The 21546-nt window shown below is 44.3% G+C and overlaps 1 protein-coding gene across 2 annotated transcripts in view; it reads right to left on the bottom strand.

Annotated features, from left to right (window-relative positions):
• Window positions 1-21546, bottom strand: part of VPS13A (vacuolar protein sorting 13 homolog A) — a 2196319-nt gene that overhangs the window by 1225703 nt on the left and 949070 nt on the right. For both annotated transcript variants that reach the window (XM_078675860.1, XM_078675861.1), the window contains exons 38-42: window positions 14499-14722; window positions 13064-13296; window positions 12581-12673; window positions 7219-7584; window positions 218-319 (exon numbers count right to left, since the gene is read on the bottom strand). In XM_078675860.1, coding sequence (XP_078531986.1) covers window positions 218-319; window positions 7219-7584; window positions 12581-12673; window positions 13064-13296; window positions 14499-14722 — 1018 coding nt within the window. The remainder of the gene's footprint in view (window positions 1-217; window positions 320-7218; window positions 7585-12580; window positions 12674-13063; window positions 13297-14498; window positions 14723-21546) is intronic.

The following is a 21546-nucleotide window of genomic DNA, read 5'->3' on the forward strand; positions in this document are numbered from 1 at the left end:
AGTGAGGCTCGTTTGCCTAGTGGTTCATTTTCTTAATTTTTTATTATTATTTGGAGATATCAGAAACACAAACTGAACAGCTGTATCATAATTAGTTGTGAACACAATAAATATCTGAGTTAACTTTGTGCAAATTCGAGAGTAGATATTTTACACTCAAGAAAACAAAATGATGAAAAATTACACTAACTCACTTTTACATTGCCTTTAACCATACCTTTATTCCCAGAGTCCAAGGCCTGAAGTCATCGCTCTTTTCAACTTCTAGTGGTTCCAGTAGTGGCTCCCACACCCCAAACATCTCATTGTAGTAGTGCACCTATCAAATGAAAGGATTAAACAAAATAATGTTTAATCAGTATTCACTGTAAGTCTGGACATTATGGGAACATCAAGAAATAGTAGACATTTTTAAGAGCTGACTGTCTGGGCATGGTGCAAACTGAAAATGGGCTAAGCCATTTTGGGGATGAACAGAATGAGTCATGAAGTAAGTAGATAGTTGTTGTGAGGAATGATACGCCGTTCACCAAAGAGTTATAATATAGAAAAGTATATTTATTGTTAAGCTACAAGTATCAGCTGGTGTCCCTCTCCAGGCTAGCAGGCAACTGCCCCACCAGGCAAAGAGAAAGAACACAACAGTAATGAAGAATCCAAAAGGAATGCACAAGTTAAAGAAACAGTGCCATGAATGTAATACAAAATAAAACAAGATACAAAATATCCTCTTTCCTTCAGTTATTGTAAAAAAAAAAGAATGAATTATAAAAACAAAAAAAAGAAAACAACGAAGGATCATCACGATAATAATCCCGTAAGTAAGAAGGAGGTTTCCTAACCCTACTTGTTAAAGTACTTCCTTCTTCTGAACGGACATCAACCACATCCTTTCCCCTCACAATCACATCACACACATCCTCGTTGACATTTCTTTTGTAGAGAGCCACTCTCCTAAGATTCCAATGTTTCCCATTACTCAAAATTACATATCTATCATGGACAGATTTAACCTTGAATGGCCCCCTAAACTTTGTCAAACCACCAGTGATCCGTCCAGGTTTCACTTTGACCCAATCGTTCACCCTGATTTTCTGTGTGGCAGGATGTACCACCTCTACAGCCTTCTTCTCACTTCCAGGATTCCCCAAACCAATACACTCTTTCATCCAGGCTGGAATTAACTTCGTACCAGCAGCACGACCCCTCATCACAGTAAAAGGAATCATACCAGAAGAATAATTTTCAGTCGTACGATATGCCCAGACTAATTCATCCACCATGCATTTCACTGAACCACCAGTGGTTAGAGGCATTTGGATTGCACCCTTCACCATGCGGTTTGCCCTCTCAATCATTCCGTTCCCCTGTGGGTTGTATAAGGATGTTCTACTGTGAACAATTGGGGGAGAGGGGTTGGCCTAACGGCTAGGGCGCTCGACCTCGGACCTGGGGATCTGGGTTCGAGTGTCGGTTCGAGTCTCGGTAACGACGCCAAAAACCTCCTGTGATTCTGGGCAAATCACTTAATCTCCCCGTGCCTAAAATGAATGCGTGTCCTCATGTAACGTAACTGGTGCTATGTAAAGCGCTCTGATACCTGATTCAGTTCGGGTCTAGTTCGCGCTATATAAAACTCTGCAAAAAAAAAAAAACAATTCCGCAAGCACACAAGAATTTTTCCATTTCCTCCGAGGTTAACGGAGTCCCATTATCGGTTATTAATTTCATTGGAAATCCTTCTTCTCTAAAAATTTCTGTTAATAAGTGAATCGTCATCTTAGTGGTTATTTCCTTGTAAAACTTAACAACCATCTAGAATAGACATCAATCAATACAAGAGCAAACTTAAAATCCATACTTAAACCATTGAAAGGACCAATAAAATCCATACATACGGAATGCCAAGGAGCAAGAGGATCCTCAATAGTGCCATGAGATGACTGACTGCTCAACTTTAACCTCTTCTCACTCTCAAAGCAATCAGAACATCTCTCCACCCAATCAGACACATGTTGATCCATGGTTGGCCACCAAAAATATTCCCTTAACCTTTTTTTTGTGAGAGACTGACCCAAATGGCCTTCGTGCGCCAATTTGAATAATGTAAATCTCAAATCCATCGGTGGTATAAACTTGTCGCCCTTCATTTCTTTATTTTCCTCATTATCCAAAATAGACAATTCATCTATTACTTTCAGAAAAGGTCTAACCGCACTCTCGAGAGTACTCTCTCGTCTGACCCCCTTCACTATCAATTCCTGATCCTTACGCAACACACCATCTCTTGCCATACTCTCATTCCATTTCTCCTTACTTACAGCACCTGAACAAAATTCAACAACATCACCCACTGGTGCCACTGAACCTTCACACAAAGATGACTCAACACCAGACCGATCAACCTCCTGCCATGGTAACGGAAGTCTCGACAAACCATCTGCCACGTTATTCTTCCAACCAGGAATATAATCCACTCTGTACAAGTACTCCTGTAACCTTGCTGCCAATCTTGCCAATCTCGCCGAGCCTTTCCCTGCTCCACCCGGTGACAATATCCTCACCAAAGGCTTGTAATCAGTCTGTAATCTGAAAAGAGACCCCCACAGATACATCCTGAAGTATTCACATCCCCATGCAGCAGCAAGTGCCTCTCTCTCTATTATAGAGTAGTTCCTCTCCGAAACAATAAGAGACCTTGATGCAAACGCCACTGTCTTCAAACCCGAAGAGTGGACCTGAGCAAGCACAGCGCCCAAGCCAACACCACTTGCATCAACGGTCAAAACAGACTCCAATTTCGTATCAAAAGGTGTTAAAATACCAGCATCACATATCTTTTTTTTAATTCCAACAAACGCACTCTCCTGCTCTTTACCCCAACTAAACTTACAACCTTTCCTGAGCAATTCTCTTATTTTCTCTGTTTTGTCCGCAAAATTACGAACAAATTTCGCGTAATATTCTATAAGGCCCAAGAATGACCTTAACTGATCTCTATCAACTGGCGCAGGCGCTTTCGGTATAGACTCCAACAAATTACGCTTAGGTCTCACCCCTTCCGCTGCCAAGGTATAACCCAAATACTCCACCTCTTCCACCGCAAACTTACATTTATCTTTCCTCAAAGTTAATCCTGCAGACTCCATCCTGTACAACACTTCCTTCAAGATCACATCATGCTCCTCCTTGGTTTTACCAAATAACAACACGTCATCTTGAAAATGAACCACATTTTCCACACCATTCAAAACGGAACCCATAATCTGCTGGAACACTCCTGCTGCCGATGCCAACCCAAACGGCATCCTAGTAAACTGAAAAATGCCTTCAGATGTGATAAATGCCTTCAAATGTTTCGATTCATCGTGCAGTTTGATCTGATGATAGGCACTACGTAAGTCTAATTTCGTGAAAAATTTCCCCCCTTTCAATAATAGTACCAATTCATTAATATTCGGAAGGGGAAAACTATCCACAATTATATTGCGATTTAGTGTGCGCGACTCAACACAGAATCTGTATTTGCCATCAGATTTGGTTGTGATCACGACTGGCGAAATCCAGCTTGAGGTTTCTATCTGCTCGATAACCCCCTGTTCCAACATTTCCCCCAACATCCTCTTGACTTCACATCTAGCTAATATGGGTACCTTCCTAACTTTATGTTGCAAAGGAACGGCATCCGGTTTCAGCATGATCTTGTGTACGTAACCTTTCAACTCACCAATCTCTTCCTTGAACAACTCAGGCATCCCATCAACAATCGACAAAGTGGGTACTTCATCCACCACCATTACTTGATCTTTCGCTCTCGGATTCAACACAATGTGTAAATCATACTGATGTCCCCAACCTAATATTGCTGGACCAGACTGGGCAACATATACTTTACCCCTCACTGATCTGCCCCTAAACGAGATATCGGCAGACATAAACCCAATAATATCAATCTTTTCGCCTTGAAACCCACTTGGATTGATGTCCTTTGGTTCTAACTCAACCTTTGGCCATTTCACACAAAACAAGCAAACAGGAATGATGGTCCAGAATGACCCAGAGTCCACCATCAACTCGACCTGTTCACCATCAATCACAAACACTGCCTTGGGTCTCACTCTCCTTCTAGGATTCATTTCCGACTCCTCATCACTCACACACAAAATCTTAGTAACTCCTTCAACACTAACAACTGTAGCAGCATCGGCCGGTACCTGTTGAACAACAGTAATTTTTCCTCTGGCAACGAACTTGCACATTCTTGAAAAGTGTCCTCGCTTCCCACATTTCATACAATCCTTGTCCAGCGCAAAACATTTCTTATATTCTGCAGTATGATACGTACTGCCGCACCTTGAACATATTTTATCTCTACTTCTGTATGAGTCATTATTACTGTAAGCATTATTAAACCTCTTCCCCACATTCTTCTCACCCCTCTCATAGGATTTTTTACCACCAACAGCTCCCACTTCTTTAACAACGTCAACACACGACACATTCTCTTTCACACTATCCTTACGTTCCATCTCTTTCATACATGCACCAGATTCTTCTACAACTTTTGCAATGTCAATTGCATTCTGCAAAGAAGGGTTCTTCGCTGCCCACAGTTTTTCTTGCATCTTCTTGTTCTTACACTGGACAATTAGTTGGTCCCTTATCATTTCGTCCCTGATGTTGCTAAAGTTGCATTTCAACGATAGCTCACGTAGGCGAGTAACAAATTGATCAACACTTTCATCTTGGCGCTGAGGTTGCGTGTAAAGCTTGTGTCTCGCCATGACAATGTTGACTTCTTTTGAATATCTCTTTTTTAAACGTGCTTTTGCCTCCAAATACACATTGGTTATAACCCTTCCTTCGGCATTAGTACCCGTAGACAAAAATTTTAAAGCATGCTGGCCCTCTTTCCCCAAAGTGCTCAATAATAACGCTCTCTTTCTTGTTGCACTTAAGTCTTTGCCATCAATTGCCTCAATATAATTCTCAAATACTTCAATCCATTCCTCCCATTATATAGGAGGATCTCCCCCTTGCTGCAAAAACAGTGGTGGCATTACTACACTGTTGCTCTCCATTTTCCTTTCTTTGTATTTCTACACAATATTTCTTTTCCTGTGTTTCCACTGACACTATATCTGAACATGCAGTGATATCTCAGCGAATATTTCAGTCTCTCTCCACGCTTCTAATAAAATTTTCACAAGCAAACGTTACCGTTAATACCACTGAATATGCCCGAAAACACAGTGAACTGCCTCTCCTTCCCCCAACTGCTTCGGTGTTTTCTCGCGATTTTGCACAAAGTTTAAACCGTCTCTTTTCTCCGTGTTCCGTGTTGCGTTACTTAGCAACATTCGTTGTTATTAAAAAAAATGGCTGCCATCACGTAGGGCTAAGAGACGTCAATACGTGAGGATGTAACGAGATGAGTCACCTGAAGCTGCGGCTTGCGATCTTCGAAGGGGATGAGTCACCAGAAGCTGCGCCTTGCGAACTTCGAAGGAGATAACAATGGCAGTGTTCTTCAGAGCAACAGAGTCTCGTGGTAAGCGTTACTGCTATTTTAAAAGTCGCACTGTGACTGTCCGTGTTTACTAAATTCAAAAGTCGCACTCCTCTGTGGTTACTCTGGGTAAAACAGCGAAGTGAATAGCGAAATGAATTTTCAGAAATTAATCAGACGTTTACTCACTCAGGGATGTTAATGTTCTTCAGCAACACTTCTCCGTTTTTATCTTCCGTATAACATCCGAAGAATTAATCTTTTTCGCAAGTAAAGTCTCTAATCACTACACGGTTTTCAAAAAATCGTACATCACGGTGGCTTGAGTTGAAATTAAAATTCTTCACTGGCAGTAACCCTTTCAATACCAAATTCACGTGTGGTTCTCTTCACCAGCCGATTATTTATTGTTAAGCTACAAGTATCAGCTGATGTCCCTCTCCAGGCTAGCAGGCAACTGCCCCACCAGGCAAAGAGAAAGAACACAACAGTGATGAAGAATCCAAAAGGAATGCACAAGTTAAAGAAACAGTGCCATGAATGTAATACAAAATAAAACAAGATACAACAATAGTCCTATTGCAACCTATTTTGCATCAGTCCTGCTCTTAAACTCAAGTGACCATCTTGTGATCAGTCTCTTGGGACCCAGGTAGAAGAAACACAGCTCTAAAGTTGGTGGTTACAGTCTTGGCATCACTACTGCCATAAAGGTCTCTGCTACAGCCACCCTTTTTTGAGAATTTTCACTGTAGCACCTTTCATTTAAACACTACTTTCACATTACAAATATGCAAGACGGATCAGGGTGGTGTCAATGACATAATACGACGTCACTGACCCCATTTCCACATTGCATAGAATGGTTGAACATTGTCTCATTGTTCTATTGCAGCACGTTACAAAGGGTAGTACAGAAGAACAGTATGTTGGTGATCTAAAGAAAATCACAAGCACATTTAAAAGGCCATTAAAACAAAAGGAAGTTCTGTGCTCAAAGTTTTCAAATAGGTCCTGCGGAGGAAGGGACTGGTACAAACAAACTTTACTCCAGGACTGTCTCTGAGGCTATATATACTCGGTTACTTCTCACCTATTTGAATGCCATAGCATCACAGTAATCACTACTACTGTGACAGTATCCTGTGATGTCACTATCCAGCATTTGTTTTATGTTATGTATGCTGATTCATTCAGGGTCTCTCCTATGCAACTTAATTTCCTATAGTATGTTTCAAGTCCGAGGTCACGCTATAACTTCCATTTCAATCACTATGTATTTTGATTAGAAATGCCAAAAGATTAACACTTTTTTCCCATCAGAGAATGGTGGCTTTTCGGGGATACATTATTTTAGCACAAGAATGGGGGAAAATATCTCTGGGTAGCAGATGGTAAAAGATTTATGAAATCTGAATTCTTAGATTCTGTCAAGGTGGTGTATTGGCTGGAACTCTATGAGACTTAATTAATCCCAGAACAGCAGGAAACCTTTTTTCCGACAAATGGACATTTGGTCAGACAAAATATGGGGAAGATGGGAGTAATACCTGAAACACAATAATTCAAATGGAGATCTATCATCGGGTTTAAAATTCCTAGCACTAACATTGGACAAACCCAAGACCATTAACTACAATATAACAAAATGTTTATTTTTTTCTTTAACTTTATTCAGGATGTGCTTTTGGTTTATTAAAGAGCCTTACCTCTAGGTCCAACTGGCAGTACAGATTGATTAGTGAACTCCAGTTTTTTACATTTCCAGTAAAAGACGATTTAGCTAATAGCATAGGCACTGTCCGATGACCAATGCCAGCTTCAAGTGTCACAACAATGGAGTCGATAGACATTTTAAGTGTCTCTCCAGTAGGAACCTGCCTATTAGCAGCCTCAGTCTTTTTATCAGATTCACTTTCTTGCGATTCTTCAAGAAACCATAGCTTTAAATCTTTTGTGTTCTTCATATCCCACAGATCTGGTGGCACTGGACTAGTAAGTTCTTGAACTGCCTCAGGGGCTGGAGACAATGCAGAAGTGATGGTGATCACAGTATTAATGATAATTGGTGAAACCTGGAAAAAGAGGAAATTATGTTCATTAGACAACCAGCTCATTTTGATTATTTGCAGTTCAACAAACTAACAAGTGACTTCAAATTTCCAACCAGTTTATATTTACAAATAGAATGCAGTAGTTGAATAGGTAGAACTAAAGGAAGAGAGCAATAGATCAAAAAAAGAAGTTGTGTTTAGCAATATGCAAGGTCCCAGTCTTCTGAGAGAATTTCATTAACAACCCGGGCACAAACTGTGCTATAGCTAATGTGATATAAAAGCCTCTCTAAAATGCATGAAACATCTTATTCGTGTCCATTTTAGATCAATGAGAAGTGCATATATTTAAAAGTGGAAAGGGAAACTTTAACAAGCCGACAAGAACTAAACACATTACTAAAATCTTGTGGCACAAAGATAAGAAATTGCCGGAAAATCTCATGTTATTCAAGACACTGGTATGTGCAAGGTGACATTCGGGTTATTTTAACACAGCCATGCCAAGTAAACTTGCACAGCTCTTCGTGACAGCAAAACAGAGATCCCGATTTCATCATTAATCCTTCCTGAAATGGATACCAAGGCATACAAAGTAGTAGCAGACCAGGGTCATCAGGAGCTGTCAATATTTCACCACGAATTTTAGTACCTGGAAACTAGTTCATAGTTCTACCTGTATTTTATGTAAAGATGGAAGCTTATGTGTGCAAGTTCAAAGCTCCCACACAATCTGAGCTGAAACATGCAATAGGCTGAAACAGAAACATGTGGGGTTGGATGGATTGGACCAGTCAGTAGACTTGGAAATGTCTTGCAACCTTCCTCTTGGCATGAATGCCTTGGGTGCCATGGTCCTCTTGATGGGCTCTGAACATACTCAATCACACGAAGCATGCGTGATGAGCCTGCAACTTGCATTATCTGACCAAACTAAACATTTTAGGAGTAGACACAGCTTTGGAAGTCTTTACAAATGAAATTAAAAGTTTGTCATTCAATCCTCCCTCGTTTTGATCTCACACTTGCTTACACAACACATAACACACAACTTTGATTGTTCCAAAACATTGGGTTAAAAAAAAAAAAACACACGAATAAGCCTTGGCTCAAAACACCAAACCATTAGGAGTAAACAATTTACTGGAGATATATAAAGAACTCACATAAGAAAATCACTTAAAAGACACCAAATATAAGCACATAGTTAACTTCAAAAGTATTTTGATTTGATCTTAATATCCCTTCTGTCTGCCCAAAGCAATAATTATCATAAAAATAGAAATATGTCACAAAACACATAATATATCTCAGCTTTTGCTTGATCATGGCATAATTAAAAATCATACAAATTAAAGCATCCTTACCAGGTAGATGTGGCACTGAGCCGGAAAGCTTACACAAGGGAACACGTGTTAAGCATTTAAACAGCACCAAAACTATTGAAGGAGAAATTGACACAGCACTCAAGCAATCAGATATAAATTTATAAAAATAGGTTGTATTTTTAACAATAATTTAGAGACTACGACGAAAATGATCCACCAGAGGGTTCAGAAGACAGATTTTACAAGGATTAATAAATCAGTGCAACTTCACTCAACCGGGTAGAAACCTTGGCAAAGGAAATTAATTGGAAACTTTTTCAAGGAAAACTTAGGTAAGTGTCAGTGCTGTCAGTTAAAAGGACTTGGGGCAAACAACTCCAGCGGGAAGTAGTCAGGGAGAACCAGCAGGGCCCTCAAGAACAGTTACCTTCAACAGGGAATCAGTCCTTCGTCAGTTCCAGACACTTTATCCGTGTTGTAATGGATTCCTCGGATTTGCCCTGATGCAAGGGATGAAGGACGCTGAGGATTCTCCAAGGATGATATGGATGCAATGCAGTAGTAGGGGGTCTTCCTGCAAGGATTCCTCAGTTCACGAAGGTGTACAGACCCTGGTGTGATGACACTTTAGGCGTTCATGCTTCTGGGGAAAACGGTTTGGCAACCGGTTTCCCCTCTCTGCTCCATGTGCCAGTCTGTCTACCTCAACAATGGGGCTGCTCTCCCTCATGGTCTCTCACATCTGCTCTTCAAAAGCGGCTTCCCCTTTAAAGCCTGCCTTTTGGGGTTAACACCTAAGTCGCTTACTGAAGGAGCAAGGTGACATCTCCCAGGCATGCAATCCCTCATTGTTCTCCTTACTGAGAGTCGTTAGCATGTCTCTCCAGGAGTGCAGAAAGCAGGTTTCATGTGTGCCCAGGTAGGCACAGGAGTTTTAAAAACAACAAACTGTCAGCTTTGTAAAAGCTGCACATTGCAACAAGTTCATTAATTTCGACTTAGAATACAAATCGGGCTTAATGTAATGAGTTGTTTCATATTTTGGAGTGCCCACTTTGGTTGCATCGTTCAGGAGTTAGAACAGCTAAGGGGTCAGCATGTAACCCTGTACTCGTCAATTGGGCGATCAAGTCTTTCTACAGTAAAAACAGTTGTTTTGCATGTTTTACTGCCAAGACATGTAAAGTACATGTCCTGCCTGTGTCATATTGCAGCCTGCCTTTAGGGCTCAGTAGGCCTGCCAGAGGGGTGACTTACTTATAACCAGGAGAAGTGGTAGCTTTGCCATTGCTTCCAATGGCCAAGTGGGAATAGCAGGGCACAACTGTTCTACCAATCTGCAGTGATGTACTGGGGTACGTGCTTTACTTGGGAAACCTCAAAGGTGGCACAATAAGTGCTGAAACCCCTTGGGTACCCCTTTAACTTGCATGCCCTGGGTACCAGTGTATCATTTACTAGGCACTTACAAGTAAGATATTCATTTCCAATTGGGTGTAGTCAATTTGACATACACTTTTAAGGTCACAGTACTTAGATCTGTTTAGCAGGCCTCAGTGCACTCTCAGTCAGAACCGGATTGAGTACCCAAAGTAGCCCTGGCAATTTTGTCAGACCAGCCCCCAGGGTTGTGAAAGTTTACACTGCTACTTTTGTTATTGGGGGCCAATACTGCAGTACCGCTGCAAAACCGTCACCAGAAACAAAATAAGCCCCCAATGCTGAAAAAACAGCTCCACCCTTACAGCCTCCCGGGGGAAACGCCCAATGCCCACTACGGCCAGTCTTGCCCTGCTCGCAGTCAAAAAACCAACATCATTAGTCTAAAAACTAGGGGTGACCATACAAAAAGAGATATTTCCTTACATTACGCATAACTAGTCCAGTGTTTTCTTCCCTAGTCATTGCATGCTGAGTGAAACTGCCATGAGAGAGAGAATGCTTGACAATCTGGCATTGCAACAGATTGTGAAATATGGTTTGCAAACATCCAGAAGCAGCACCAGGCAAAGACTGGACAGTGTTAGATGTTTCAAGGTGCCCCTAGAGCAGGGTTAAGATCCTCCGCCTTTTCGAGGAACATACAACACACAAATAAACTTAACACACAAGGTATTTCATAGAGATCATCTGTTTTAGCCTGAATTAAATTATAGCCTGATGACATCCAAGACCATCAGTGCTACAACGTAACCTCTTGGTCCATTCTTCTGCACTGAACCTTTTTTCACAATTATGGTGCAACAGAAGATCCATGAGGCAAGCATTCCCACCTCCGCAATACAGAAAAAGTAACTCTTCACAGATTGTAGGGCTGAGACTTGACCTTCAAACTGGATAGTAGAGACACTGAAAAACAATTTAGTTACCCAGACCTCACTGACTTGATCTCTAATCTAGTTTTAAATTTGTACTGATCCTTCTGTAACAACTAGGACTTTAGCTTTCCATTCCATCAGTGCATTGCGATCCAAAATCACAGTTTGGACTTACACCACACTTTTATGCTGCTCACGTCAAATCACAAACAGGCTAATTCTTTGGAACACAATGGAAAACACAGTTCTCATTTCAGACTGGCATTTGTAAGTAACTCTTTGATCTCATAAAAATAAAAAAAATCTGCTCCTAAGTTCTAAACAGGGCTTACGCCTTATTAATCATTTATAACTAACAAAATAATTTTAATAACTATATGAGCATTCTATTAGGAGGAAAATGTGCCAAAGGTATGTTTCCAAACAGAATAAACATAAGGTAAGTTTCATGCTCTAAAATATCAGGAATAATACAAATTGGGCTGCAATCAGACTTGAACCCTCACTGCAGAGCTTCAAAAGTAGGGTATGGGGAATAAAGCCTACAAACGTATTGCGAAACCCTGCTTGTTAAATAAAACTTCACTTCTGTATGATGTTATTACAGACATCTGAGGAAGTCATGAGAACAACATGATCTAGTACTTCAGGAAGAATTGAAAACTCCACTTGCAAGTGAACACCATAATAATGATGGAATAGGGAATAATATCTTACAGCACTTAACTAGATAAGGGAAATTTGTAATTTATGAGGCGTGGTAAAATAGTATAATTTTATCTCTTTTAAACTGCAAACCAATCAGATGCTCCTCATGGAACATTTAGTGACTAACCAAAAGTGTTTCGAATTTGGCATGGCAGCTAACATGTGATCTTATCTTTTTTAAAGTTAAGACTGGCAAAACAACTATGAGAGAACTGGTGCAGGACTAATTCTAGCTAAATATTGTTGGAGTGGAAGAAACTACAATACACAGTCTGTCTGTTCTTTACAAGAGAAGATGAAAAATACTCTGTAAACAACTAACTTGTGCATACCACTGAGCACACAACAGATGAATTGCATAGACAATATATATGTAGTCAACACAGTTATCGGGTAAGTTGGGTGCTAGTTATAATTTTCTGAAAGACTAGAGAGTAGAAAGCACAGCTAATTAATTAAAAGTGCACAATGTTGTATTTCATGCCCGAGCCAAGTTTTAGTTTGTACTACAGTAAATGTTGCTAAGAAATAATTTTTATTAAAAAAATATATAGATCTTCTTCTGAACAAAATCAGTCAATACCATCACCTATAATTTGTCACAATCACATGTATCCTCATTGTTAACATTTACGAAAACAGAAGAAATAAACCTCATTTTACCTTTAAAGTAAGGGCTTGGATAGACAACTCAATCATCTGAGGGCTCTTATTAGACTGCGTACTTTGGAATAACAAATTGCAAGGCTGTAGAACCTGAAATCAAAAACATGAAAGTGCACACATAGATCAAAGCAATGCACAATGTTTGGCATATCTACCTTTCAATGGCTGTAAAAATCTGAGGTTGTTTTTGAAAGGCACTACTACTGGAAAATGCATCTCCTTTCCTATCATATCATTTGAAATAACCCTGTCAAACTAGAGAGGACAAAGAAAGTAGAAATTAAAAACACACAAAAGCAGGCGAATGTTATTTCAGAGTCTCATAACTAACTTTGCCACTGATATTATATAAATTGAGTACGATTGCAACATCCATGGACGTTTTTTTTCTGCGCTGTGAACTCCACCTACTTTTAAAAAACAGTTTTCCTCTTAACAAACACCTCCCAGTTTGAAGGAGTTCAAGAGAAGCAAACTCACCGTAGTTATATTACCCAATCTCTTCTCAGGAAGAAAGGGGCATGCTCTCATGTGCAGGTCCTTGACAGCAGCAGTCATCAGTTGCACTTCAGGGCTGTTCTTGATGCACAGTTCACACTCTGTTGTTATTACTAAGGCGGGAGCATCCCCTCTTGTTAAATCTGCCACAAACACAATCTCAGGATTTTTCACCGCAATATTCATTTCCATTTTCGACACAGGCTGGACTGGAGCTTTAAAAAACAGAGATGATTTCAGTTGGCCCATCAGAACTAATATCCAGAAGACATTTTATATTTATGCAAAGGCGGCATTCTGTCTACAGCTAGTGGTGTGTAAACAGAACTTAACATCAACGGTAAGAGAGAGACCACTCAGACAGAAGAGGTCAGGACTACTACACTACAATTTCAGAATGGATAATCGTGCTGCTCAATCAAAGCCCGGCCCTACTCCTCTGTAAATAGTCTCAAGCAGCTTGAGCTAAAATGCCAATAATAGACTGCTTATGGGGCTACATAACTAACTATGGACTGGGCCTCTTGCCAGCAGAATAAAAATAACCTACAGCTTTGAAAAGTACTTGTTTTCCGAGAGACCATTTTTTTTGTACTACTCAAACTCTGTATAATAGTGATAATCAAAAGTAGTCCAAATCTCCAGAACCATAAGTGATAGTCTTCAAAGCACTCATATTTTGGCAGGAAAAAGTGAAAAATCTCTGCCACGAAACCTTAAGAAATCAGGTGAAACAACGTCATGTATACAAATGATTCTTGATTTAACATCACAATCAAACTACATCACTTACAATAAATTGCTCCCCGAAATTTCAGGCAATGCTAAACTCTACTGCTAGCCCATAATGATACTTGCCGCTGAGATACTCCGTCATTAGCCCATGGTCTTTCTCTCTTTTTTCTGAGGCTTTTGCAAGTTGCTACTCTGTCAGTAAATTGGGACAGAGTCGGCAAATAAACAGGAACTTTTAGACATGTAGAAACACAATTCCTGACTAAAACATTAACAATCCTGTTGCAGGAAAAACGCAGACCAAAAAAGAGTGCTTTCTGCATAAAAAGCATATATGAGAAAAAGAATGCATTGTGAGACAAGCAGTGTATTTTTGTACAATCGCCTCTCATGATTTGCAATGCACACACACTCCACTGGAGGCAGAGTGATAAATTAAACAACCAACAGCATGAGGAGAAACTGAAGTGCTTCTCTGAACCGATCCAAAGCCTTCTATATGTACATTTTAAATAATAAAATAATCATAATTCGATAGCAATCGGTCAGCAGACAGCAGCTCTATCAAGCTAGCATAAAAAGGTCCAGCACATAGAAAACCTGCACGCTGATAGTGGCAGAATTGAAAAAATACATTTACAACACTTTTAAACTGAGGATTGACCATAATAAACACACAAACCTTGTTCCTTGCCAGTTAATGTGGTATGCTTGGCATTCCTTTGAGCAGCAGAGCTCTGTTCGTTGGCTTTCACAAACACATCTGCAACAGTAAGTAGAAATTCCATGCTGGCACAAAGGTAAATGTCTCGAACGACTGTATCAAGGACTGTGCCTTCTCTTCCACTCTTGTAGCTAACATCTACCATGACATTTTTCTCACAACCGAGTTTCAGCTCCAACATTCTGGAAGTGATAAAACAACATCTTTAAAACAAACTGAATGGAAATGCCACACAGACATTTAGATAGAACTGAACTTAGGGACTGAAAGGTACACAGTAACTGGAAAACATTCGGATTAACAGAAATATCCTGTCGGCACCTATGAAGCCATTTTAGCTCTTGCAAAAGACGGATTTAGCAGTCTGCCAGAGCTTTTGACAACAAAAAAGGATAATATACAAAGAGCAACTTTGGCTCAGTCCTACATTCCGTCATTAAATGCTCGTGTCAGGCCCCTTCAGCTACTGCATGAAGAAAATTGTCAATAACATTGGTGTCAACCGGAAGAATTATCACCCCTTTAAACAGTGTCCATTCATGTCAATGGTGCGTTAGGTGTAGGAGATCATCTATTAAGTACTTTAATTGAAAATACACATTTCTGACAGAATTCCATAGGAATTCCTATATGTCATGGACGTCTAGGAGCATTGTATTGTGTACAAATTAACACACATGAAAATGTAAATGGTGTACATTTCTGCATGTGAAATACAACGCAATTTAATTTCTCCGTGTATTATTGGGAAGTTCAATCACAATTCCAACAACAATATATTAATTTTAGTGCTTTAAAGACAAGAAACTACCTGAAAATTGTTGATGGATTCCAAATAACTGGCAAGCTTTTAGGAAATACACAGCCTCTAAAGGTGCCAATTGACAAAAAAGGCGGGAAGAGGAGGGAGCACACTGCCTGGCATTACATACCAGCACACAATTTGACAAAATGCACTGGGGTAAATGCAGTGCATTGTAACACTCAACATAGTTGAAATTCATTAAAATCCACCAGTGTTGCCACGGAAAATGAAATTATGGACGGCTTCATGCTCTTACAAAAGACATATATATAAGGCGCGGGCTGAGTACATGCAAAATTGTCCACTCTCATATTGCGGCCAAAGGGATTTTCAAGGTGGCTTGTTTGCTTTCTTCCCTCGATTGTCGAATCTAAACCACGATCCACTTAAGCCTTTTGCAACAATCTTTCAGATTTTTGTAATGACATTTTTGCTATTTGCTGTTCATTGCCATAAAGAACTCTTTTTGAACCTCTTTCGCTTGACTTTATTGGGAATTGTATGGCCAATATTTAATCTGTACACCCCTTTTCCTCAACCAGCTAGGTTTCTAGGATCTGACACATCGCATGTGGCCAGCATGCTTCACGTCATCTGCAATAAATCTATAGCCACTTCAGGCTTGGAAGATGGCTTCAGTTCTGCTGCTAAATTAGAAACCTGCTGTCCCAATGGTTTTGAGTAATTTTCATCCAATGTTGTTGTTACCTTTCCTCAACAAGATCAGGATTCTCTCTTTTTCGGAATCGAAATAATTCTTGAACACTGCTCAATCTGGCTTCAGGTCTCGTCATAGCACCGTGACCACACTGGTCTCTGTACTTTATGATCTGTGCATGATGGTAGACCAGGGCACTTCTTCTGTTCGGTTTTTATAAGTGTTTGCTGCTTCCGATACAGCAGCCCAAGATATTTATATTAGCCATCTTTCAGAAGTGGACATTAACAATACTGTTTGAACTGGATTAAGTCCTACCTGTCTACAATTTAGACAGCCTCTGGAGACAGTGTGCCAAAAGAGGTAAAAGACTTATATCAACAAGTACAGAATGATAGAAACTAAGACTCCCTTAAAACAGACGATGCCAATAAATCATTGTGCCCGCGGCTTATGAGCGGTAGTTACATTACTCAAGTGGGCGGTGGTCCCCATCAAAGTGCACAAGCGTGATGCCACATACCTCAGAATTTAACCTTCCGGCTCCAGTCTTCATGTCACAGTGGGACTGGGCTACCGCGCTCTGTATTTTAGGGTGCGAGCTGGAACGTGCACGCTAGGTGCAGCCGCTCGCTACCAGCACGTACCGAGCCGTGGTACGTGCTGTTTTAAAGGATTTTTAAGGGAGTCTTAGTTTGTCACTAACGCGGCGGCATAAATATCACTTTCAGCCCTCCTTAGCTTCTTCATCACTACGAGCAATATGTTGATTATTTCTGTTCGGTATTAGGGGACTACATGGAGGGACATCATTCCCTGAGAACAAGTACGCTGCCACAATACAGATAACACACCCCACATAACCAAGGTGGGGCCTGAATTATATAATTAGATATTTAGCACGATCCTACCAGACGAGTGCTTTCTCTATTTTTCTCACCAACAAGCGCCCTTAGGGTCAGTGATTGCAACCACCCACTAGACAGTTGCAATAGTTGTAGGCCTCCGGTACAGGTTAAGCGCGTTGCATCAGAATGAGTGCCTTATCGCTGCGATGATGCGCTAAGCTACGGAATATTTAGGATGCAAGCGCAATTGTACAGGTGTAATAAGTCACCTCTCTTGGTGGAGGCTTTCTTAGGAGGTTACCACAATGAACGCTAGAAGTACGAGTTACTTACCTTCGGTAACGATGTATCTGGTAGAGACGATTCTAGACGCAGATTCCTTCACGTAGAATTACTCCCAGGCGTGAGACTGGATCTGGAAACTTTTTTGTCACAGCATCCCTGCGCGCCGGGGGCGGGACGACATCACGCGACTCCGCCCAGGCGTTGTCCGCGCACGTGAAGTCAGCGAGGTCACATAAGACCCGCCCACGTCTGTTTTCTTCGGAGAACTTTTCTGCATCACAACACGGAACCACCAGATAAAAAACTGTGGAAGCATGGGAACAGTGTGCGAAAAGCAGAACATTTGGACAGAAAGGGTGACGACACCACCCACAGTAGTGTCACACCGCAGAACCCAAGGCAGGGAAAGAAGAAGCAGCAGCAAGCAGAGCCCCGCAAAACCACCCTACCAGCACATAGACAGCCTCCCACCTCTGTGCCCCGGAGGCAAGGAACATGCGCAATGACATGGTACACGTAGGAAACCCACCACCCCCAGAGCAAGGAAGGGGACCAGTCCCAACACAGACAGGGACAACAAACCTCCAAGCCACCCCAACATAAAGGGCAACCACCGACAAGGGCAAGACATGGCCAGAATACCCTTAATCAGAGGATAGCAATGGAAGGAAGGGACGGCAGGGATAGAAAGCAATCCCCCCAAACCTGGAGTAGCCAGAGCAGCAGGGCACCGAAGCACCGGGACCCCATCCTCAAAAGAACCAAAGGAGGGACGAACTGCCCCCAGACCTAGTCACCCAGCAAGAACAAAGAAGGCACTCACAGGAGATACAGCCCCCCACCGGGAGGCGAGTACCGAAGACCAACCTAAGGGGCCTCGGAGAATAGGGGAGGAAGGGCGGGCCGTGAAGGAATCTGTGGCTGGAATCGTCTCTACCAGATACATCGTTACCGAAGGTAAGTAACTCGTACATCTGATAGAGACTACTAGCCGCAGATTCTTTCACGTAGAATAGATACCCTAGCAAAACCCCTGGGAAGGAGGGTCTGCGAAAGGACCCCCAGCACTCAATACAGAAGAGAGGGCCCCACAGGGAACCAGATCTGTGGACCAGGTAAAACCTCGTCCCTGCCAGGCAAGGGAAACACCCCCAAACAGACCCCCACCGATCCCAAGGGATGTAGGAGGGAGAAGAAGGCTGAATAGGAACCAAGGGCAAGGTCGGAGAGGCCGAAGCACCCCACTGCCCCACAAGGTAACACAGCTTCCGCCCAATGCCAAGACAGGAAGGGAGGAAGAAGAAGAAGAAGCCTAGAAGACCCAAGGAAGCGAGGGAAAGAAGGCGAACCCACTCCAGGTGGAGAACAACCTGCCAGTCAGAACACTGCTGGCTGTGCAAGCCGACAGAAGCAAGAATAACAGCCTGAGGCCCCAGGAAGGCCGAGTAGTCGGCGCCTGGCAAGGGAGAACATAGAATCATCCCACACCTCAGGCCAGGAGCAGGGAGAGGAGGAGATGTCCAGGCACACCACTAAGAGTGGCCGTGCACCCTGACCTCAAGGAGCAAAAGCAAAGCAACCCACACAACGCCATGGAGGACAGGCACCCAAAGGCGACCAGAAGACTCCAGCAGAGAGCAAGCCATATGACAGCCACCACTACCCCACCTAGGGTACGATAAGTCCCAAAATATGGGAACAAAGGCCTAATCTCAGGGCCAAGTCTGCGCAACAATTCCAACACACACACACAATCAACAAAAGGAGCCGTCCAGCAGCCAACAATGCCAAAGTCCCAAGGAAGGATGCAATTGGCCGGAAAACACACTCCACAGCCAGAACAACTGGCCTAAGGAGGCCCAGAATCAACCCAACTCAGGAGTCACTGAGGATGGGACGGAGGAGGGTAAGGAGGAGAAGGAGGACGGCGCCCCGCCAAGAGCCTCTGGATGGCGGAGTTGGCCAGGGCATGGAACAACAGGCTGCCATCAAACAGAAGGTCGATGAGTCGCTCCCGAATATTCTCAGGGAATACTCCATCCCGAAACCAAGCATGGCGACGGAGAGCGACCGAGGAAGCCATGGCCCGGCCCAGTACCTCTGAGATGTCCAGAGCGGAGCGGAGAATAAACGCAGCAAGCTCCCGACCATCCAACGCATGATACCTTTAATCCACCTGACCACCCTCCTGGAACGCTGCAGATCCCAGAGACTCAGCCGAGTCCCACAAACAGGAGCAGGCCCGAGCCAGCACACACAAGGTGTTTAGGGCTGACAGGGCAGAGCTGGTCGAGGCAAACATGTTGCGCCCCCAAGAGTCCAGCCAGCGGGCCTCTCAGGATGGCGGAGTCAACAGCGGCGGCAGGGAGGGAAAAGCAGTCCGCAAAAGAGGACTGGAGGGAAAAGCAGTCCGCAAAAGAGGACTGGAGGCAGAGGGGTGGAGGGAAAGGCACCCCGGGTCACGCAGCCCCGCAAGGTGCCGGTGCAGAAGATGTTGAGGCACCGACTCCCCCGAGGCAGGACGCCTCCAAGTCCGCGTCAAGGAAGAAAGGAGGGAACCTTCAAAGGGAAGTAAGATTTCCCTCCCACCAGAACCCTGGTGGAGGACCTCCAATAGATGGTCTGCTGGAAAATGAGCCACCGGGTCATCCATACGCAGGATGCCCACAGCCGTGGACATCGCGTGAGCGAAGGCCGCACCCGCCTCAGTAGGGTCCCGCAGTGGGGAAAGCAGCCCCTCTGTGGGTGACGGCTGGAAACTAAGGCGGCCGTCCCGAGGCCAAGCGGGACGGGCAAGGGCCAGACCTGAAGTCAGAAGGAGCTGACGAATGAGGAACCGGCCGCTCTTCCGACGACCACCTCTACCTCAGGAAGGGCGGGGAGCCGCCCTTAGACGCCGGTGAAAAAGACACTACACGGCGACCAGTCTCCGGGGAAGACGACACCAATATACAGCCTGCCACCGGAGAAGAAGGAGCGTCCGAAGACGAATACGCGGCACGACCCCTGCGCAGAGCCGTAGATTCCGCTGCCTGAGGCAGGTTGTCGGCACCATCCGGCATCGCCGAACAAGGTTCCTCCAAGTCACCCCGCACCGGAGACTGGAGTGGAGCTGGAGTCGAACCGACCCGACCCCCGCCGAGGTAGTCACCTACGTGGGGGACCGAGATGGACCTGGGGAGTGACACAAAGCCCTCCGCCAGCTGCGGCACAGAATGAGGCGGAGATCGCTCGGCAACCCACGTGGCGGTGTCAGGGAAGATCAAACCTCCGACTCGCCCTCCATCGAGGCAGCCGCCTGTGGGGAGGGATGAGAGGGGCCTGGAGAGGGACGAGGGGTCCTCATCCGGCCATGACCCGGATCAGGACGAGGAGGGTTCACCGACCCCTGTGGCTGTGCATGGTCCCGCTGCTGCTGGCGCCGTAGAGGCGTCACCTTGGCCTTAGACAGGACCACCTTGTCAAATGGCCAAGAAGGGCTCGGGGATGCGACCCGAGCCCCGGCAACCTCCCGCGACACCACAGGGTCTCCCGCAGGAGTTTGCGGCGAGGCAGAGACACCGGGGCCTGAAGGAGGTGCCCCCGAGGAGCCGCACCCCAACAGCACCACATCCTTCAAGCCTGGATCCGAACCAGTCAGCGCCGGGGCCGGGGTCCACCGGCGGCGCCGCGGAGGGCCCTGCGCAAGTCGAGGGGTCCGCCGACGCCCCAGGAGGGGAAGGAGGAGGAGACGCCAGCGAGGCCTGCAAAGCCACTACGTACATCTCCATTTGGACTCGCGATGCCCCAACACCGGGAAACGGTGGATAGGACGACAAGCGTCGACAAGGACGAGATTCCACGGCCCTGGCAGGCCGGAAACCAGCCCCTGGGGGCAAACTGCGACACTTAGCCACCAGGGAGAGACGCTCACGGGACATCGGAGAAGGACGAGGACGACGACCACGCCCGTATCTGAAGCCGTCCGCCGAAGCAGACCGAGGGGAGGATGTCGACCTGGAGAGACGCGCCGAGAGAAGTTTCATGCGGCGCTCCCGCCGCGACTTCGGCTTCAACTGTTGACAGGTCTCACAGTCAGTGGTGCCGTGATCCTCCCCCAAACACCACATACAAATGAGGTGCGGGTCCGTTGCCGACATAAGACGCCCACAAAACGTACAAGTTTTGAAGCCCGAAGGCATTTGTACATGGTTCCACCAAAAGAAATAGAGAAAAAAGGGCCCGAAACAAGCCCGTAGCAAGGACCGGATCCGCGTTGCACGGGGAAAAGGAAAAAAATTATGTAGGCACGCTGGGGCGGGTCTTATGTGACCTCGCTGACGTCACGTGCGCGGACGCCGCCTGGGCGGAGTCACGTGATGTCGTCCCGCCCCCGGCGTGCAGGGATGCTGTGGCAAAAAAGTTTCCGGA

Source organism: Lissotriton helveticus, chromosome 2_1, assembly GCF_964261635.1.
Source record: "Lissotriton helveticus chromosome 2_1, aLisHel1.1, whole genome shotgun sequence".
NCBI lineage: Eukaryota > Metazoa > Chordata > Amphibia > Caudata > Salamandridae > Lissotriton > Lissotriton helveticus.